At 32.5% G+C, this 23,048-nt stretch overlaps 1 protein-coding gene across 10 annotated transcripts in view; it reads right to left on the bottom strand.

The window, feature by feature from the left end:
• The window catches only part of LOC106069940 (1-phosphatidylinositol 4,5-bisphosphate phosphodiesterase beta-1-like), a 130,249-nt gene that overhangs the window by 8,224 nt on the left and 98,977 nt on the right, over nucleotides 1–23,048 (bottom strand). For 5 of the 10 annotated variants that reach the window (XM_056022941.1, XM_056022938.1, XM_056022940.1 and 2 more), the window contains exons 10-27: nucleotides 20,088–20,234; nucleotides 18,926–19,083; nucleotides 17,906–17,985; nucleotides 17,257–17,341; nucleotides 15,584–15,668; nucleotides 13,061–13,111; nucleotides 9,817–10,054; nucleotides 9,313–9,505; nucleotides 8,554–8,650; nucleotides 8,356–8,440; nucleotides 7,695–7,819; nucleotides 7,446–7,600; nucleotides 6,765–6,929; nucleotides 6,069–6,276; nucleotides 5,155–5,261; nucleotides 4,250–4,279; nucleotides 2,224–2,479; nucleotides 1,824–1,847 (exon numbers count right to left, since the gene is read on the bottom strand). In XM_056022941.1, the coding sequence (XP_055878916.1) occupies nucleotides 1,824–1,847; nucleotides 2,224–2,479; nucleotides 4,250–4,279; nucleotides 5,155–5,261; nucleotides 6,069–6,276; nucleotides 6,765–6,929; nucleotides 7,446–7,600; nucleotides 7,695–7,819; nucleotides 8,356–8,440; nucleotides 8,554–8,650; nucleotides 9,313–9,505; nucleotides 9,817–10,054; nucleotides 13,061–13,111; nucleotides 15,584–15,668; nucleotides 17,257–17,341; nucleotides 17,906–17,985; nucleotides 18,926–19,083; nucleotides 20,088–20,234 (2,289 nt within the window). The remainder of the gene's footprint in view (nucleotides 1–1,823; nucleotides 1,848–2,223; nucleotides 2,480–4,249; nucleotides 4,280–5,154; nucleotides 5,262–6,068; nucleotides 6,277–6,764; nucleotides 6,930–7,445; nucleotides 7,601–7,694; nucleotides 7,820–8,355; nucleotides 8,441–8,553; nucleotides 8,651–9,312; nucleotides 9,506–9,816; nucleotides 10,055–13,060; nucleotides 13,112–15,583; nucleotides 15,669–17,256; nucleotides 17,342–17,905; nucleotides 17,986–18,925; nucleotides 19,084–20,087; nucleotides 20,235–23,048) is intronic. The other 5 variants (XM_056022944.1, XM_056022942.1, XM_056022943.1 and 2 more) reach the window with 4 other exon arrangements.

The raw sequence follows: 23,048 nt of genomic DNA, 5'->3' as shown, positions 1-23,048 counted from the left end.
AATTCTGTCATTATTGCTAGACAAATAGACTTTTTATACAGTAGAGTCTACATAAGACCAGAGTGGGTTTTTAAGCAAGTCAATGTTGTCAAGCTAATTAAAATACGATAATTTGTGCATGAGATCAGCCAGATTTAACTACAAGATTCAAAGTATAAAGTATTTTGTTTCAGAATCAAATGATTCTTTATTCTTTTAATTAGAAAGTCAAGATACTTGTGTTGGTATAACAAAATCTAAGATTCTCAAACTTTTCTAATACATGATCCACCTTTTTTTTAAAAATAAAATTGTACTTCTTATCTTTACAATGTCTGTGCTGGTTGTCAATTTAATATGAAGCCAGATTTGTTTTTATTTACTTGCTCAAGTTCTGGCTCCTTGCTATTCAAATATTTACATTAAATTTGTGAAGATATTTTATCTGGCACATATATATAATATAATATAATAATGGTAGGACTGTATGGCAGATTTAGACCAAAGGTACTCAATAAACCAAATGAATTAAAGATACAGAATAACTTTTGAAAGTCTGCATTCCCCTACTTAATTGTTAGGCTTCAATTAGGTGCAGTGATATTTGGCCAAAGCAAGACAATAACAAAACCAGAACCAGGTTAAATGTTAAGACTATGATTCATATAGACAGTGTGTTGATTGATTCCTACTACTGGTACGTGATAAACATGATAGCCACATATACAGTCAGTGATTAAACAAAACAATGACAATCATAAGATTATAGATGTAGAACTTAATAACTGGCTTTATTATAACTATATAAAACACTTCCACCAATGTTAATGGTATGTTCCAGCACCAAGTATATAAAGAAATGCAGTCATTTGTTATCAGAAAGTGAATAAGCAGCTTCTCAGTTTTCGTATAAAAACAAGCAATAGATTTTATAGATAAGCCAATAAGAGGTGAGTTTTGTAATGTTCAGTCTATACCACAGCTAAACACATATACTGTTCTATGGAACAAAGTTCTAACCAGACATAACTCCTAAGCCAATGTTTCAAATCTGATCTACTAGTAAAAATCTAAATCAATATGCCACTAAAGTAAAGTGAACATTGGTCACTGGCTGGTGACTTCATAAACAAATCATTAAAGACAATCTAAATGAAGGATTACTGGAAAATCTTGTAACAGAGTCCTATCTTCTTTTGTAATTGAGCCCAATATCAATATTTTAACAAACAGTAATACTATATTAATGTCTTATAAAAATCCCTAGTGATACTAAGCACAATCTCTTATTCTATTGGAGATTTTCACCATTAACTAAACAATGTCAAGGACATTAAATTGAACTTTTCTGTTGCCAAATAAGAGAAAAAGAATTGAGCTTTAGCTTTAACACGATCTCAATGCTTGGCAGTTGATCTTCATATCAAATCTCCTTTCTTACCACGAGTTATTTGCCAAATTAGTTGTTTTTTTAAGGTTTAAGTCATAGAAAGAAAGCCTAAAGCTTCCTCCATATTGAAACAATTTTGTGCTAAAAGGGGGAAGAGCTGAGATTCTGCATTGCTAAAAGTGCACACAATCAATTAGTTACCTTTGAAAACAAAAAAAAGCCTAGCTTAGCAACACTTCCTTTGTTCTGTACACCAGATACACCAAACAGCTGGCTATTTATAGTTTTTCCACCATGTCTGAAACTCTCCACTACAAGGACTCTACTGCCCTAATCAAACAGCAAGGTGCTACATTGGTCTATGCTGTGCTAGAGTACTGAACATAAACTACAGGATAATAAGATAGACCTATAATTTGTTGGATTATCTGGTTATTTGTAAGCCAAACCAAACCTTTCTTTGCCTCCTGTATCTGGGCTAGAAGAATGCAAGCGATACATTGGTTAATATTTTACTACAAGACACCCATTACCAATAGCAACAGTATAACAATACTACAATTAAAGACTAGTAAATTACTGCTTAGATTTGACCTATATAACTCAATAATTACAACTCTTTAAACTATATCACAAATCAAACACATTTTTCATTTGCATAATTTTGTGTAATGCAAACAATATATTAATCATACCCTATGACAGAAAGTAATAAGTTTTTTTTTACAAAGTTCCACAACCTAAGGCAAATTAAAGAAAATGCAAGTTGGCATTCTAAAACTAAGGATCATGTCGGTCCATGATTAAAATTTGAAACCGACCTTTGTATATGCATAACAAATAGAGATACTTACAGGAACCGCTACTCCCTTGGGAGTTGGCTGACTGGGAACTTTCCTGTTTAGTGACTGGGTTGTGGTTCAAAGAGTTGTTTCTCTTGGACATACTGGCGTCCGAGGGGGGGAGTGGACTAATGTTAACCACATTCCGCTGGCTGGTCACAGAGTTTTGGCGCTTGTTCCCAGTCTGGTCGGGTGTTGATGCCCCACCTATGCTGGCCATGGGGTCAACAGACGATTGACTGATGGACTGTTTTAATGCATCATCACCCTAGTAAAAAAAAAGTAATGGAGAATTTGAAAATGAATTATCTTTAAGAATAAAAATAAAAGATTTTACTTTGTAAAAATGTTTTTTTCAATGACACAAAGGTAAGTAATTCTTGTATAGCTTGCACTGTTCACAATAATACTAGAGAAAAGTTTGTAGTTTACAAAAATACTTCATACTTTATAAAGAGCATTTAAATACTTAGAATCACATAGAAGAGAGGACTAGGCTCTATATTAGTAAATTAATTTAGCGGAAAGTAAACCAAAATATACAATAACCAAATAACTATTTAACCCAACTTTAAATGTGAAGCTAAGGGCTGAAACAAATGATGTGTACGTATGATTAACCTTACACCTAGCATATATGACTGATCAACAAATATCAGTCTAATGAATAGTTCAGGTCATATTACATACTATTATTAGTGTGCTTTTATACGTGTGTGTGCGCACCTGTGTTGTATGTATATGTTTTGTTTACTCTTAATTTTTATTAGTTGTAATTATACACCCCCCAACTGTACACTATACACATACAAGCAAGCTATTAGTACAAAATTATTGTTTTATTTTGAAACATTTGGGGGAAAGAGAAAATTGTTTATCAATAACCAAAATTGAAATGCAAAACAACTTATGCTAGTCTATCAATGTTCTTTGGGTGAATACTTTCAATCTTATGTGATATAAAAAAAAATAGATAAAACTTCATCAAGAATAAGTAGCAATGGAATATAAATTCTTCACTACTGTATGTGGTAGCAGACAAAACATAGATACAAACATATTCTGGGATGTTTATAATGGGGTGGGTTTATGGGGATTAATAAAGTTGTATACAAATTCTAATAACATTTAACACTAAATACTAGGAGTGTAACTATACTCATAACCTGCAAATATTCTTAAACCACCAGAAGAGCTAGATATCAAATATTTTTTTGTAAAGAACTCGCATATTTAGATGGCTGAGTTTGTTGAACATGCTCTAGGAATATAGGATAAAACTTCAGGAGACTTACATTTCTAGAACAAAAGAGAAATCATTCAAGAACATCTAAAAGCAGAACAAAGTCTACATTAAAACTGGTGAACAGAGCAACGCATGCATTAAATGAGCTTCTACATTTTCAGTGTTGGTACTTAAAAAAAAAAAGATGTGCAAATAGACAAATCAAGATGTCAATCAGCATGCCAGAGTGATCTAACTACAGCAATACACACATTAAAATTATCACTAATTGGAAATACAAAATAAAATGAATAACCACAAGGAGATATAGTGAAACACACAGAAAGGGTTAGAGGACCAGAAAGACATTATATAAGGTTAGAGGAGAGTGTTGTTTTTGGTCAAGGCCACAATCAATGTAGTTCTGATTATTGAAAAACATTAAATATTTCTTCTATACAGCTTAATGTTATATGTGTAGTCGACGATAAATAAGACTTAACTATATAAAGTGAAATTCAACATCTGCCTGCAACAAACATCATCATGTGCCTATATTCTTAATAAGTTTTTTGTTTTTTTTCCACTTTAAAAAAAAAAATGAATAGTATAAAAATGATGGCAAATTTTTATTTCAAATGTCTGATAATTTATTTTTAAACATTTGATCTTATTCTCACTGTACTCTGGAAATGCATGCCAACAATATAGTCAACAGTTAATTCATGCCCAAGAACTAGAGATCCAAGGTGAGAGTTTTCAAACATGAGAGCACATTTGGAGAGACAAAGTGGCAAGTCATGCTCAACTTACAAAAGTATCCAATAAATCTGCCTCTCTTTCCTGAGGCAAGTGAGGTCAAAATTAAAATTAAAACAAACAAATGATAGCCTAACACACACACACACTAAATAAAAAAAGAATTGAACTAAATAAAATGAAATGAGTGATATACCAGCACATTCTAATTGAATTCACATACAATACTCAAACAACAACAACAAATTCTGTGTGAAGATACTAAAAAGTGTCCATTGTGCCAGATTTTTTTTTAGATTTCCAAACAAAAGATCAACCAAATTTTGTCAACAACATAAAGCACTATTCAAGATGTGCTCTCCAATTAGGTAGATGTCACTCACTGGAACAACATAACAGCCACTAACTATAGTGAAGTTGTCTTTTGTGGGGACAAAATGGCCTGCATGTTACAATGGAGACAATCAAACAATTACAAAGTCAAGAAAGCTTTCCATGAATTCAAGTAGAAAAAAAAAATTGACTATAAATAAATCAAATCTAAATTGCAACAAAACAATTCTACAGTCAAAATAAACAAATATTAGCATATTTTAATTATTTGAAATTAAGAAAAAAAACATGTACCACAAAAGAAAACACATAAGACCAAAAGCAGAAAATGGTGCTTTAAATGAGGTCTCAACAAAAACAAATTTACATTCAGTAATCTTATCACAAAATGAACCAATGTATTTAAGCATTTTTTTTAGATTTAATTTTTGGTAGTTGTTGTTCTTTTTATATATTTATATTTTTAACAAAATACTTCATTTTTAATTTTAACAATTTGTAAAAAAGGAAGACCAACAATATTTCAGACATGGTACTCTGCAGTTCCTGGAATTTCCAGTAATTATGCTAAATTGTGACAGACTCAGGTCAATATTTGAACATCAGGAATTACAAGTTCTACTTACAGCGGTCTCTTCATCAAATTCTTCAGACAAAATCTCCAGTTGTTGAGCATGTTTTTTGACCAAATCAGACTGGTAAGCAATAGGATTAGACAAAGCTTCGGCATACTCTGAGGGAAAACAAATATAAGGATTTCATTCATCATTTTTTTTTTCAAAAATGAAAATCTAGGTGTATGCTTTCTTTTGTTTTGATCAAGTGTGAAAAGGAATTTTTAACTTCCTAATCGATGTTGACATCATATAAAAAAAAAATCCAATTCAACAGATTTTTACACAATGAGACATAAATATTGGGAGAGTGAGAGATTCTATTGTTTTCTTCAAACAATTGTCACAATCTTGTTTGTTTGTAAAATATTTGACATGTTTCAGATGTTTCTTTAGGTTTGAAGATAATTCTATCCTAGACCAGACCTTGCGCATGACAGTGCGAGATGGCAGGGTTCGAACCCATGACTATACCCACTGAAATCAAAACATAAGGTAAGAGCTTCAGAAAATATAAAGGAAAAAAAATCAGGAAATGGTTCCCAATTATTTTTATCTCTTCAGAAAAAAGTGTCAAAATATTTTTTTTATGTTTTATAAATAATAATTTTTAATAAAATTTGTCCATCTAATGCCTCTGAACTCTATAATTTTCACATTACTGGATGCAGCTATTCTTACAATTTGAAAGTCCACTGACAGATTTGAAATATTTTAACTGTAAATAAAATTCAAATTACTTTATTATCTGCCTAAAAAAAAATTTAAGAAAATCACAAGAATTAACTGCTTGAAAGCAACAATCATTCATAGCTTCTAAAAGTTCATACATTTCTTGAGGGTAGAGTTATTGCTAACCTACCAGTCCATCAGGCACATAATCTTTGACAATGATGGAGACAAATAATGTAGGCATTAGCACTAACCTGCCAGTCCATCAGGCACATAATCTTTGACAATGATGTGGACAAATAATGTGGGCATTAGCAACGGTTGATTGCACTCATTGCGTAAAGGAATGTGACGGTAGCCGGGCCGCAAGGACTCCACTGGTAGAATTCGATGTCCAATCATAGATTTACCCTGCTCATCATAGACAGCTATTCTGACTGTTGCAAGATTGGGTAGAACAACCTGAAACAAGAATACATCAGACGTGAGGTCTATTTTGTTACTGAACAGGAAAAGTCCTTAGTTATTCATAAAGATTAGTTTAAAAAAAATAATATTTTTTCAGACCTTGCCATCAATAGGGCAGATGATGAAAAGGTAATTATTTCTGTGACCGAAAGTTAACAAAGGTGTTGTGGCCAGCATGATGACCAACCACCTACTTTCCCTAACAAATGTCAGGCACCAATTCAAGTTGGGTGGACTCTGAGGCGCCCTAAGATCCCGAAATTAAAAAATAATCCCAGAAACCTTTTGACTAGCTATGAAAAAGTGTGAGAATAATAGGAAATGAAAAATAATGATTCAATTCAATGTATAAAGTAGTTAAGAACTAGTCATACTTAACTCTTTCTCTCCATAATTGTTTACCACATTCTGGTGGAATCAACACTGGTATCGTCAGTTAGGAGAAAAAGAGTTAAGTAAAAAAAAAAAGTAAGCTTTCCAACCTTTTTGAAAACAAAGGGCTCCTCATCGTAGACTGGGTTCATGCCATTGTTTGGAACAATTTTGGTCCTAAACTTTTTACGTATTGTGTCTGTGGGTAGTCCGTACATGTCCACCTCCACATAAGTACTGATCTTTTTGTCTGACAAAAACTGAGCCGAGATGATCTGAGTACAGACATTCACAAAAAATAGTTTAAGTCACAGAGTTGACAGACTTATTGTTAAAATTTAGACATTATTACATACAAATAGTCAGCTATTACTCCTTCTATGAGACATCATCTTATATTTTTTTTACGTTCAAATGAATCTAGATAACTTTAGGACATTATTTTTTTATTATATCTAGATCACAAAAAAAAAATTAAATCTTTGTGATTTAATTATAAAAAAAACATTTTAAACTCAAAAACCTAGGAGGTTAAGATAATTTTACAGACAATTTAAACTATACAGCTTATATTATAAAGCACAAGGTTTAGATCTCTTGTTTCAAAGTTTTGACTCTTCTTCCTGGATTGCATTCGTAGCAGCAGTAAAGGATGGAAATAATTGCCCTAACCACTTCCAGATAAGAGATTGTCACCATCAGGGTGATTTGAACTTCTATCACCACTTGATCAGTCTGTCAAGAATTGACACATGGCACAAAACGCAAGTAAATGTAGCATCAAAAATCACCTTGACAGACACTGTTCCTGCGATGATACCATCTACTGTAGACTCAGCAAAAGGATCAAAATGTCTATCCCTTCGTCTCATAAAATCAGGTTTCAAAATGTACCCTGTTCTGCCATTGTATTCAAATATACCCAAGTTCACCTGCATGGCCAGATCTGAAATGTTCAAAAATTATTTCAATGAACAAACAAAAAATGGAATGGTCAATGTTTTATTTCCATAAAACAAATAAACTCTCACTGTACTGACCAAGAGTTTGAAAGTTTAAGGCCACCAACTGACAGCCAGCATTCCAAAACACTTGCGGCATAAAGTTGCTGGAATCCACTCTCGTGCCTCGAGGATAGATTCTGCTCATCTGGCGTTTATTATAACTGTTAAGTGTTAAGGTCAGTTTGAACTGTCATTGTATATTATAGAATTAGTCAAGTAGTTTGTGATTTTTAGCCTGAATCATTCGTTTAACGTGGAATAAAAAAGGAAATTTTTCTTGTTTACATTTTTACTTACAATGCTATGTAAAATTAAAAAGTACAAAAAAATTTTCATTTGCATTAAGCCACATGCTTAATGATTAGACAAGATTATTTATGTCCTGGCCCCAATTCGCAGCAAAGGAAGGCAGTGAGTGGGGGTTTAAAATGGGACCATCATGAAGGTAGTTTGGAATGTGTCTTAATCGACCTGGCAGCCAAAGTGACACTACCCTAAAATTTTGGGCACTTTGAAATATTTTAATATGACATTTTATTTTTGTAAAAAGTTCTCATAATCTTTAAGCTTGATTAGTGTCTAAGTCAAAAAATATGATAAAAAAGTATAAAACTCAACAACAAAACAAAGAGAATAAATGTTCTCCCTTATTCTTTACAAACAAAAGCATAGCCAAAAGTGGCAAGGGGAAGGATACTTGACAAATTCAACAGGGAATTCCTTCAGAAGTGACGTCCCTTGAGTTTCTACAAACGACGTGATCTCATAACTTCTCTTTCTTTCTGTAAAACAAAAAAGTAGAGGGTAATATTATACAGGAATGCACCATCTCAAGTGACAATGGGAACCCCCAGTAAATTGTCAAAGCTATATACTACATTCACTGCAGACTCACTTTCTGAAGCATCAAAGGAATGGAAATGTACAGGCTGGATATAGTTGACCAGAAGAGACATCTCCATAGCAGCAGAGGCTTCCTTGCCTGCAGTACCCTGTCAAATAAAAACTGACTTCTTTCACCACTGCTGTTTACTGATAAGTTGAATGGATAATAAAACTGCTTAATAAAAAACAACCTCTCAGAGTTAAGTTACCATGAGCAAGGGCTATGAGTCTAGGGCAGATAAGTCAGGGGTAATTAGTACTATACCTTTTAGACTACACTCGCACTTGTACCACATAATTTCACTCAGTGCTGAAGTCAACATATTGACTTGCAAATGAATTACAATTTTTCTTTTATTTAAAGCTATTGTGGGGGATGGAAAGAACAGGCGGGAGGAGTGCATCAATTATGACTCTGCACATAAGACATAAAGTCAATAAAACAGACTCTGCACACTATCGCAGTACTCACAAGACACAATCAAAATTAAAATGAATATACAAGAAAGAGTTTTAAAACTTTCCATGTCCAATTCAATGGTTTAAAAGCAAGCAAAGACATTCAAGTATTTTATGTTAAAATTCAAATCAGAGTAAGAGGCAGCTAGTATGTTCAACTGGTCATTCTTCTTAAAAGTTATTTTCATTCTGTTTTGCTACTCCTTATAATACTAATGGTGCACATTTTCTCAAAAAAGAAAAATGTAACAAAAAAAATAACCCACAGATCTACACTACAAAAAAAAAACAACACAGATCTACACTATACCTTTTCTTTCTTCATCCTCTGCCGCCTCTTCTTTTCTTCTTCTGTTAAAATTTTCTTCTGTTTCTTTTTATTGCTCTCCTTTTCAACATCTGGAACAGTTTCATCATCGTCATCGCTGTCACTGGATTCTGACTCACTGTCAAATGCATCGTCTGCTTCTTTTGGAAGCTCTGTTGTTTCAGTTGTACCTTCACTAATCAGATATTGTTTCAGAATAGGTCATTGATTTGTAAGATAAATTTACATATACATGAATGTAGCCCAATGGCAATGTGATGAAAGGAACACATATAAAGTTTGACTTTACATTGTGCTATTACAGTACTTTGTTTGGTTCTTCAATATTTTTTAAAGAAGTCATGTCCAATGAAATATGAGCACTTTAAATAACCATTTGGAGACATTCTGCAAATAATTTAATGTGAAAGACATAAACTGAAATACTAAACAGATTTTTTTTGTTCTAAAGCAGCTTGGAAACTGATTCAAAGTAAATTTTTTTACCTAGAAATGGACAAGTTTTTCTCCAGGGCTATCCTGCTGGGAGATTTGGGCTCAGGAACTGGTAGACTGACGGATGGATCAAGTACACTCTCTTCTGAGTGGGGCTCTGAGGGCTCTGGCACTGGGGTGCTGAGCTCCACGTCCTCCTCCACTTCACTCAGCCTGACTTTGGCCAGTCCCTCCCCACCAGCCATTGAATTGGTTTGCTTTGTTCTGACTCTCTTGGACATGTTCTGAGCTGGAGAAGTCAATTGACAATGAGAAACAACTCCATATATATATTTTTACATCTAATACAAAAATATAAATTTTAAAAATTTCATAAATAAGAAGTGGGGGAACATAAAGATAAAAACATTCTGTTAAATTTGTTTTAAAATGTAGACAGGTTATAGAAACAACTTATTACAATAACTTATTATAAGTTTACTAGTTAAGACAACTATAGATTTGAAATTATTCTTTTATTCTCAACTTTTCAGTTTAACTTTCAATTTGAACTAGTTATGCCCACGAGACAACTTCTGGCTAAACAAATACTAGCCAGAAGTTTGCGTCTGCTGAGAGTAACTCAATTATCACTATTATGAATCACAGTTTTTTTGTGTGATGATGAGCCTAGTCATATTAAAAATTATTCAATAGCAAAATTATTCAAACTTTTCTTTTGAAAGCCTTAAAAAAAATGAACAAGTTGTGGATCATATCAAGCAACAGTTGGGTTCAATTGATATCAGACCAGGCTTTAGGATAACATTTTTTTATATACCACGACCCTTAAGGCTTCTTTTAAAATAAAATAAAGTAAAGTAAAGTAAAGTATTAAAAGTTTCATTTTAAAAGTTTTATTTAAAAAATATCTAGTCAAAAAAAAATAAATAATTGTATGAAATTTATAGCTATAAATGATGTTATACTCATGAAATTGTACTAAAATAAAAAAAATATAGGTAAGACTTAAAGACTGCATACAGTAGAACATTGTTTATCCAGACATTTGTCTACTGGAATATCCTATATTTGGACTGCTGGACAGCTAAAGAGCATCTAAAGAAATCTAGTTCTGCTGTGATTACTCTCAAACAAAAATAATAAAGATAGCGTGCTGTAGTCTTCTCTACAAAACTTAAAGGTGAAGGATGAATGCTACATGTTACCAGGAAGCATGGAATTGCTTCACAAGAGAGAATTAAAAAAATACATGGAAAAAAACTGTGACCTGATATTGAGCAAGAATGTTCTGAGAAAATCCTACGAATCCCAGGATTTGAAATCTGTGACAAAGAAGACGCGCTTTGTCGGAGAGTGACAGAGAGTGAACTGGATTTCAAATCTTAAAAGATGCAAGAAACATCCTATTCTCTTGACAAAGAAATAGAGGAAGATTTAGACAAGGGTGAAAGCAGCGCACGGGTCCAACACATGGGGAAGCATTGGAAACGGCGATGCTATTGTATGAACAACAATCAGAATGCTTCCCCTTAAAAACATTCAAGACCTGACAGCGAAATGAGGATTCACAATCAGCAATTATTTCTCTCAATAAAGGTAAACTACTGCATATTACACTTTTTTCCCTGTATATTTTACTTGAATTTTAAGTTAACCCTTGGTGTGATGCCCACGTATAAATTTTCTTTACATTGTTGGTGAATAGGATCATTTATAATATTTGGTATTCTATTACACAGATGATCGATTATCCGGACTGACCCCCTTCCCAATTAATCTGAATAACCAACGTTCTACTGTAGTTGCAAAAGAAAATGAAAGTAAAACTGTTAGTTCCTGGGTCAAACAAAAGCAGGTTTTGGTTCAGATGAGAAATGCGGACACTTGTCTCCATTTCTGTTACACCTTCCGTTTTGTGGAACTACAAAATCTCTTTAGGTTTATATTGAAATACATGTAGATTGAAAATAAAAAAAACTGTAACTGTTAAATAGTGTGTGCACTTTATATCTCCCCTAAAGCTTCAAGTTTAAAATGGTGAGCGCATGGAAAGAGTTAAAAACAAACACTAGGTCAATGATATGGAAGAAAAAAAAAAAGTCATGTCTATTTGTGGAGTCAAAACACTCACATTGTTACCTTTCTTTTTAGCTGCAAATCAAAGAGACTGTTTACAAACTTGGGCATAGGACAAACATACAAACAATTTGTTTTGAGACTGTTAACAAACTTGGACTTAGGACAAACAATTTGTTTTGAGACTGTTAACAAACTTGGACTTAGGACAAAGAATACAAACTATTTGTTTTGGGGCTGTTTACAAACTTGGACTTAGGACAAACAAAACAAACAATTTGTTTTGAGACTGTTTACAAACTTGGACTAAGGACAAACAATACAAACAATTTGTTTTGAGACTGTTTACAAACTTGGACTTAGGACAAACAAAACAAACAGAAACAATTTGTTTTGAGATAACTTGAACATATAACAAACAATAGAAACAATTTGTTGTTTTTTTTCTCCTTGGATTTCATTTCAATTAGCTTGTTGAGAAAATTATTTTGTTTGTGTAAATCCATACATTTCAAAAATATTTTCAAAGCAAAGAAATCTGGAAAAATGTCCCTATTTTAACATAATACTTTATTTTATAACAATCAAAAGTAGAAAAAAAAAAAATCAATATTATTAACCCTCTTTTAGCAGATTATTTATAAACTCTTGCTAACCTCCTTTCTAATCCAAAATTAGTCTGCTAAATTATTACTACAAATTTTCTTTTTGTATGAATGCTTTACAAAGATCATTGATATAACCAACCAGACCTTCAATTAAAAGAAGAAAAAAAAAAAGAGCTATGGAATCCTCCACCATGACCACAAGTTAAAGGGCACATAACTGTCAGGAAAATGTTTTGTTACAACATGCAAGGTAGATAATTAAATAAGCCCATTAATTTCTAGAAGAATAATTTCATGATCTTGTATAAGGCTGTTCAAACTTAAAACAGATTTAGTTCTGGGATACTGATGAGAATACCAAAAAAGCCAAAAAGCCAATAAAAATATGTTGTGAAAATGTATATAAACATAAAGGCACTTTCTAGCAGTCTATGTGCTGTATGTATATATGTAGATTTAAATCAAGCTTGTCAAACCGTGTCCACATGCAAGTGAGGCAGCCATGAAATAAATACTGTCAACCATATTCATGTTGAGTTTGACATGCCTGATTTAAACCCATAATACCTCTAACAAAACGTATTAGTAGGGAAATAAAGCATTCTTACCTCTGTTCTTGCGAGAGTTCTTCTCTAAGAAACGTTTATAAAAAGGTTCATCTTTGACAAATGTGTGCAGTGACAAAATACATTCTTACCATTCACATGTACTGTGTCACCAGAGAAACAACCTTGGACTCAGACCTCAAGGGAGAGATAAGGATCTAACAGAGATGTCTCTATGGGCCAACAAGAGAAACTAGGAAATAATAATTCTACCATCAAGCTTCTTCTAAGGAGAAACTTGTCCACTGAATAAACCTTTCTAATGTAACATTGAATAGAGTCATTTTATTAATAAAATACTAGAGCCACTGGTTACTTAAAGAATTTTACCAGTCATAATCCGAACCCAGCTCGAGAATTATATATCTTTTAGCATGAATGGAATTGATTCTGTTGAAAGTTGGGTTCCTGTTTACCTCCCCTTGACTAGTCTAAGTCTACAGGACACTTCCTTGGTGACACCAGATACAACAAATGTCTTTTTACTTGTTTTCTGAGGTGCACCTTTTTTGTTGTTGTTTTTTTTGAAGCTGAAGGTTTTAAACTAATTCCAAAGTCCCAAAAGAAATGATTGCATTCAATATACAGAGCTGAGTTCTGTAGTTGTTTCAAATATTAGAATTTAAGATTACACACAGCATCACTGGATCTCCTATTAGTACTCACTTACCTATGTCTACATAGGTCAATGATAGTTTGCTTGTTCTTGTTTAAAGAAGAAAAATGTAGTTGAAAACTGCAGCCATATGTCTGCTATGCTCCTCAGAAAACAATGCATGCACAGTGTGAAGTATCACTAAAAACATTTCAGGCTGTGACACTGATCAAACAGCAAAACAAAATCCAACAAGCAAATCAGAGAAACTAAAAGCACAAGATTATTGTGTATCTGGGAACAACATAAACCTAGAAGCTAAAGCAATCAGATCTATTTCATTGATGCGCATTCCTTGTTCTCATACATCATTATAAATGGCACACATTACACAGAACATACTTTACACAGAGTATATGATATTCTCTCACTTTCAAAACATAGAACAAACCATCTGTCTGTTTATTATGGGGCAAGGGAAAAGAAACAAACATTTGTTTAGGTTGTTTTTTGTTTTTGTATATAATGAAGAACATATGAAACTTTAAAGCTTTATTTAAAAAATACAGTTAGTTATTAAAATACTTTAGCCAAACACAATCTTATCAATAATGGATTGTTCTATGGCAGTTTTCTAAACACAATCAAATCAATAATGGATTGTTCTATGGCAGTTTTCTAAATGCAATCATATCAATAATGGATTGTTCTATGGCAGTTTTCTAAACGCAATCATATCAATAATGGATTGTTCTATGGCAGTTTTCTAAACACAATCATATCAATAATGGATTGTTCTACGGCAGTTTTCTAAACACAATCATATCAATAATGGATTGTTCTACGGCAGTTTTCAAAACACAATCATATCAATAATGGAAATAATTTGTAGAAAAGAAAGAGGAAAAATACAGACCATTTACTTTCTAAGCAATGCAACAGACAATAGAGTAGAGCAATCTATTACCACAGATAATCAAAACTACAAACACAGAAAGGGGGCTAAACACATTACTGCTGCCACAAGGGTCAGAGGTCATAATGGATTAAATTGAAAAAAAGAAAAAATGAAACAGCTCTAGTCATTTGAATTACAACTCTTGTGTAAAAAAAATTAAAAATTCATTTCAATATGGACTTCAAACAAATTGTTTATTGAATTAAGGACTTGGTAGAAAAAAAACTGTAATCCAACTCATTAAAAGGGGGAAAAACAAAAATATGTCTTTGTTACGAGACATACAGAATTCTACAAACGTTTTAGCAAGAAGGCCAGACTCTTAAATCAAAGCTATTGAAACAATTTTTTTTTATTAAATCAAGAAAATGGAAGGGGAGATTTTGAGAATAACTAAATCCAAAGTAGATTTTTAATACTGTAATAATGTTTGGGGAAAAAAATACCAACATACACAATTCTACAAATGTTTTAGTAAGAAGGACAGACTCCTAAATCAAAGCTATTGAAACAATTATTTTTTATTAAATCAAGAAAATGGAAGGGGAGATTTTGAGAATAACTAAATCCAAAGTAGATTTTTAATACTGTAATAATGTTTGGAAAAAAAATACCAACAAACAAAATTCTGAGGCTCAATGTAATATTGTCAACTACCAATTTAAAAACTACAACTGGAATGTGGCATTTGAGTTGTACTTGCACTAACTAATCTAAATATATTTTGGCTAACATGTATTTGGGCTTTTCTACAAAATGACGTTTAGATAATTATATTGCAATTTGTGCAATACTAAATGAATTTGACTATTGTGTTGATGTGCTATGTTTTACAGATGTGACTAGAAAGCTTTCAAGGCAAACTTTAGTACTGAACCAGAGACAGCAGTTTCAGCAGAACATACAACACGAGGCAACGCCAAGACAACAAGCAATGCAGTATTTTTTACAGTTTTGTAAATCTAGAGCTTACCACGGTGAAAATGTTTTTTCTTATTCTTGATGATGATCTTACGCTTGAGCTGGTTTGGGCTAGGTAAGGGAACATCAGGCTTCAACTGTCACAAAATAAAAAATAAGAGAGCATCAGGCTTCAACTGTCACAAAATAACAAGGGAACATCAGGTTTTCACTGTCACAAACTAAAAATAAGGGAACATCAGGCTTCAACTGTCACAAAATAAAAATAAGGGAACATCAGGTTTTCACTGTCACAAACTAAAAATAAGGGAACATCAGGCTTCAACTGTCACAAAATGAAAATAAGGGAATATCAGGCTTCAACTGTCACAAAATGAAAATAAGGGAACATCAGGCTTCAACTGTCACAAAATGAAAATAAGGGAACATCAGGCTTCAACTGTCACAAAATGAAAATAAGGGAAATACAGGCTTCAACTGTCACAAAATGAAAATAAGGGAACATCAGGCTTCAACTGTCACAAAATAAAAATAAGGGAAATACAGGCTTCAACTGTCACAAAATTAAAATAAGGGAAATACAGGCTTCAACTGTCACAAAATAAAAATAAGGGATCTTCAGGCTTCAACTGTCACAAAATAAAAATGAATTTACACTGCTAGAAAATGTCCTCTCAATTTATCCCAATAGAATGCTACAAAGCATTTATTTGGTGTTGTCAGTAACACTTTACATCACAAGAACAAGTACAAATTAGAAAGCCAGTCCAAAAATGTATAATGTCTTTACATATTTAGGTAAATAATTGGTGTACACATTGGAAATATAAATAAAAAAATAACTGAAGCCCTTTAGAGAAATTGTTTAGTACAAGTAAAAACAAAAGAAATAAATGCTAGTACAAAAGCTCCTTCGTCCCTAGTACTATCACAGCATGGAACTGCCTGAATCAAGCCATTGACACCAAAGAGTTCGAGTGTAGAAGTCTCTAGTTAACATGCACACCCAGAATGAATCATGGGTGAAATTATCTTCTCTCTTAAATAAATGTCTGTAATTTGTAAGATTAGACTGTGATTTTGATAAAATGAAGAATACATGTCAGCTTTAGAAGGAGACTTGCTCACTTTAATTCATTCTCCAATCTGATGTCTATCAATGATCCTATCTTGAATTTCTACCATACAGTATATATAACAAGAGTAATAAAATAGTTCTTAATGAAAAATTTAAGAATCAAAAAACTTAAGAATCAAAATCTAATTTCATTTTCAACTGTAAACGTAAGTACTTCGGGTAACTTTGAAGAAAAGCAAAATCTATAAAGATGCAATTAGTGGCAAATCTTTTAATGCAATACTTTATGCCAAGTCATCGTGAAGAGGGCAACTACTGTCAATCAAGACAAGAACAGAGCGGTACAAAACCCCGTTCGTACCTTACTCTGTCAGACTTTATCAACACCACCCTTTGAACAAGAAATATGAAAAGGCTCAAGATGCCTGTGTGTAGACTCTAAATGAACTCTTTTATGTTGTGTCTGTTCTATTTATGTGAATGTTTCTGTTGTGTTGTTTTTATATGAGAAAAAGAGTCCTTGTAATCGCAACAAATTTCCATAAGGATCAATAAAGCCAGTCTTATGTCTGATCTAGTTTATAATGACAGTAATAAAGTAAGTCTGGTGAGAGGCACCATAGATCATCTGTAACCAATCTACTTACTGGATGAGTGTCCAAGGGATTGATGAGTAACATGTCTCCAAATATAGTCCTACAGTAGTTGGCCATTTTGGCTTGTTGTTTTGGGCTGAAAAAAAAAATTCATGTAAAAAAGCCTCAACAAAAGACCTTAACACTAACCAAAAGACCTTAACACTAACCAAAAGACCTTAACACTAACCAAAAGACCTTAACACTAACCAAAAGACCTTAACACTAACCAAAAGACAGCTTATCAGCAAAATCATTGTTCACCTAATCCTTACAAGATAGCAAAAATGGTATCCAAACATCTAATGGGACCCTATAAGTGTCCACCGAAAGTGAATGCAAAATCAAATTCTAAGTTTAACGCAGGAAGGATGAACTCGCCGCCCATTCCAGGCCAGTGGAAGGGAGCACTTGTTTGCTTTTACTGGCCTTAAGGTTCCAAGTGCGACGCACAACTCTACTCGACAATTTCAGATGGTGGACGAATTTAGGTTTACTTGGCGATTCATGTCTTTTCGATATCCAGTAAAAAGGTTTGGGAATAAAATGCCTGTTGAGCCATTTTAAGAAAAATGTTTAAATTAAAGATCTTTATTTTTGGGGGGGGGGGGGGGGGGAGGGGGGGGGAATTAAGTGCATTAATACATAAAATTTGAATTACCTGCAGTGGTTCTCAAACGATAGGATAACAGGGTACTCTGAAGTTTTAAATGCACTCTGGGCAATCGCTTCAATCACATCCTGATGATAAAAAAAACTTTTATTCATTTTGCTACATATGATACAAATGAGAAATAATTAAAAGATTTTATATAAATGTGCTATCTGCAAAACAAAAAAGTCTTTCCTCTTCAAAGACAATAGGCAGAAGTTAATTTTTTTTTTTCAAAAAACAATGCATTTTACTCAACAAGTTCTAAAATTCAGAGAATAATTAGAATTATTTCCTAAATCACATTCATTAGCTTAACATTAATCTAATTATTGTATGCTCTTATTGATTGTTCCTAGTTCATCTATTGAATGTGTAATATTAATATCAGATCAATGACATTATATAATAAGATCAATGATTGATTGGTTGATTTTTTATTTGAGGCACATCGGCACAATTTAGGCCATGTCGTGCCTGCAGTCCCTTAAGGACTACTCTCTCTCTAAACAACAAGGGCCAGATTCTATACAGTCATATCATTAAAATCATTGTCTATTCACAGTTAAAATAGTAAAGGTAGTAAAAATTTAATTATTTGGTAAAAATCTAATGTAAATAGTGCATGTTCACAAATTCATAAATCAGATCTTCGTAGATAGCCCCACTTCCCGGATAAAGCCCAGTACCTTCCCAGGGTCCACATTATCAAATAGTGTTTTTAAATTAGTGGCTCTAAAATATTTTATATAATAAGATCAATGACATTATATAATAAGATCAATGACATTATATAATAAGATCAATGACATTATATAATAAGATCAATGACATTATATAATAAGATCAATGACATTATATAATAAGATCAATGACATTATATAATAAGATCAATGACATTATATAATAAGATCAATGACATTATATAATAAGATCAATGACATTATATAATAAGATCAATGACATTATATAAAAGTATATCAAGGGAATTCCTTAGTGTTTGAGACGAATCAAATCAGAGGCCCCAACCTTAAACAGGATCTCAGTGCACATGGTGTATCCATGAGTGATGACTGGCTCCATGTCCGAGTCTTTGCCATCCCAGCAATCCAGCTCCACACATCGGCAGCCACTCAAAAGGACTTGATGGTACATTTCCACCGCAGACTTGCCAGTGAACTGATGACCTAGATATCAAACAGAAAAGTTGTCGCCAAGTTAAAGCATGATGTAGAAAACAAAACCTACGCTGTTGACAAGGTGTCCATTTAATATTCCCATTCATCCACTCACTAGTTCCTGCGATGAGGAACTTTCTTGAACCAGAATTTACATCAAGGAATTTTTTTTAAAGAATTTTTTTTTAAATACAAATACCAAGCTAATAGTGACAAGATTTAAAACTTTGATAACTAAAAAAAAAAAGGAAAATAAAACCATCTTAAAAAGATAACATTAAAGAATAGACAGGCCTGCCATTGAGAGAGGTTCTGAACTAGGCAAAAAAAAGGGAGGAATGGAGAAAGACGGTCGACAAATCTTGCCTGGTGCCCCAACGGTCCAACAGACTAAGGGATAGGTAAAGGTAAAGGTAAAAAGATAAGGAACTATTACTTGCTAGCTAAGATGCAGTTTGTGACTAATTTGAACTAATTGATTCAAGTTTGTGCCAAAGGTTCCAAGGAAATAAATGCATTTAATACAAGGAACTGATGTCTGTTGTTCTAGATGTTAGAATTCATGATTATACACAACATCAATTGCATTTAAAGTCTATAGTTGTACTGATCTTTAAAAGATAAGGAACATGGTTATCTTTTTATCACAATAACATTTTCAGTTACCATTGTTACCATAATATCATGGTCATCTCTATTTTTCAACATTTGATTTATAAATATGAACAGGGAACTACTATATAGACTGTAAATTCAGATCTACAATCAATAGACATAGACTTTCACTGAGATGATTCCTATGAGTTCAGAAAAAGGTGATGCGGTGATGCACTGTAGTCCTGAGTATTGGACACTAGAACATTCTGACTTGAACATTAGCTCCAGCACATGTGATACGAGATTCATGCATGTTAAATATCAGTTAACAAACAACATTACACATTCCCATCTAGCCTGCTAAATATGAGCTAAGGGCTCATTAACATTACACATCCCCCCTGGCCTGCTCTAACCTGTTAAATATGTATTGTGGGAAGAATTGATAAAATAGTGAGCCAGGGGCTGGTCCATGTCCTCACTCATGTCCAGCTTGTCTGGTGGAATCAGATTGTTATCCTCGCTCATAAGAAATTTCAAAAATCCATCTTGTGATAAATGTCCTGAAAGAGAAACCAGACCATTAAGCCATGCTCAATATCTGAGTCGAATGTTGTTTTTTTTGTTTTGGATGTTTTTTTCAAGGTTATATAAAACCCTGTAATTCAGACCAATATACAATTTAATTGTTCTCTAACTTAAGATGTAACACTAGATTACTTGCCATGGAAATAGCTCTTGTTCTTACACTGATTCACTAATCAAATAATAAATCACTCTTTTAATCCATTTCAAAACATTTTTATATCAGTTTATTCTAAGATCTATAGTTTTATCAGTTTATCATTTTTCAAATCATAAGAGCTATGTTGTTTTTCTCTATTTTTAATCACTATCTAGAATCTGGGAGCAAAGATTTGTATCCGATGGATATGATTCTACATGCAGCTAACACAAAAGGAAACAAACAAAATTTGGATCATGCACCTTAAATTATGGATACATCACACTCTGTCTGCATGTTTGATGTAATTATGGTGTTTCTACATTTTTCTGAGGTTTTAATCACTGTAGGTCTATATATTACTCTGAGGTTCTATTCTACTTAACAAAACTATTATGTAGCATGCACACAACAATGGATATTTATTTTTTAAAAATGTATTTTGTGCAAAATCTTTGATCAAAATGTGTATACAGGGGAAAGAAGAGAAAAAAAAAAGTATAGAATTTAAACTGGCTCTATACTTTGAGAAAAATAATAAACAAAATAAATATAAGAAATATGTTGGATATCTTGAGCTGAAAGAAATGCTAATCATATGGGCAAGCTGGAGAGGGACTAATTTGAAAATAATGAAAAGATCTTCATACTAGAAAAATTCATGGTAGATTAATTGAGAATAATGTGCAATGATGTAGAGTTTAGGGCAGATGTCCGCATTTGAACTTGAAAGTAAAATGGAATGATTGCGCCTATAGATATTGAAGTGAAGTCTGTTGGTATTAACTCTTTCTCTCTGTAATTATTTACCCCATTCTGGTGGAATCAACGCGGGTATCGTCAGTTAGGAGTTAAATAGTTAAGGTAAGAGTTAAACCAGTTTTGTTATTTCCATGTTAAAAGGGAATTAAATTTGAATAGGAAAGCAATGAACAAGAATCATTCATTTTGTGAAACATTGTAATATTAAGAATTGATTATTAAATTATTTTTTTTTTTTTAATTCCCATGAAAGAAATGGAAACAAAGAATGTATTTTATTTTCAATTAAACAAAAATGTAAACTATAAGAAGTAAAAATAAACTGCAAGGATAATAAGCTTGAATAATGAATAATAATAATAATAATTGCCAAACTATTGTGACAATTTTAAATCTCAACACACAAATAATACAATTAAATAAGAGATATTATTAAGTGAATAGATTAAAGGATAGACTACTCTAGTATTCCAACATAATCTCTAGATTTCAGGATACATTTTCCAAAGAGAAAACAACTATTAAACATTTCAGAATAACAAGCTGAAAAGTATGTATGAAAACATTGGTTCCTATGGCTTCAATTAACCTTTCTCAGATATACAGGATTATCAACAATTACATCATGATTGTCTGTTAAGACCAATTAGATTTATCCCCCAATCATCAAGCTGAGGGAGCTAATCTTGGCAATCAAATTGAGGCTCACCATTTCATTAGTTACAGTTTCAGAATTTCCCAATGTGATATGTTTAGAATATGTAAACAAAAATCCATGAAGTCAAATGCTAAAAATAAAAAGTTAGTTTGAAAATGTGAAGCAACTGCAATGTTAAATCCTCAATCAGTCTTTCAATTTCAATTAAAAATAATTATCATGATCGAGCAATATTTCAGTAAATATTCACAAAGTGGCTAATCTAATTTTTTTTTGGTTCTTCTCTTAAAAGTAATTTGTTATAAAGCCCCCAGTAGTAGCAATGAAACTCTGGTGGAAGTGTAACAAAATGTCACTTGACAAGGGGTATCCTCAATGAGTTTGGTCATAGGATGAAAAACAACACTTACAATTAAAACCCATTTAATCAAAATAAAATAAGCTTGAGAATTTGCTTTTTAAAAAATGTATATTGCCCTTAGAGTCATATGTTCAGTTTAATAAGCGATGCCAAAAGCATGTGTATTTGTTGTTTGTGTTATTAGTAATCTATTTCAAAGTCTTTCCTACCATTCAAAGGGACATGAGCAATGTAGAATCGGAAAGTTTTACCTATCAGAAGATGGGATCATTTATTTACGAGGAGCCTGTATGTATAGGTTAAAGAAATTCATAGGTGAAATTAAAATCAACACTTCTCTTCAACCAATACAGCTCAGGGAAACTCAAACAATATTTGAATAGCAAGCAATAACAACAAAAAAATTGCCCTTAAAGCAGAGATAATTTAAATATTAACAAACTAGTTAGTACAATCAATAAGATCTGGTTATAAAATGGAAGTCTTAGATAAGACATGGACATCACAAATCTGAATGAAGCTATTTCTTCTGACGAGAGGTAATAAAACATAGTCATTCAGGGTTAAAATTAAAACTCTTTCTTCTCAAGCAAGCTGTTAAACAAAAAAAACCTGAAAACTTAACACAATAGACTGCAATATCATAGTGAAAAAGACAAATAACTCAGGAAAATGCAGTTTGGAGCTTCAGTAATTTTAAAATCCCCCCAAGGCAGTCATGTAGCACTCAGACCCTTAAATCTGTTCAATGGTGTCTTAGTTTGACTGACTTAGAGGAAAAATCTCTCTGTATAGCAACCAATTGTTATTTTAGATAAGCCTCCCTGATTTTGTCAAGACTTTACTTTGCAAACCTCAAACATCAATGCCAG

Source organism: Biomphalaria glabrata, chromosome 3 (genome assembly GCF_947242115.1).
Source record: "Biomphalaria glabrata chromosome 3, xgBioGlab47.1, whole genome shotgun sequence".
In the NCBI taxonomy this organism is placed as follows: domain Eukaryota; kingdom Metazoa; phylum Mollusca; class Gastropoda; family Planorbidae; genus Biomphalaria; species Biomphalaria glabrata.
This window is presented reverse-complemented; position numbering and strand designations above follow the sequence as displayed.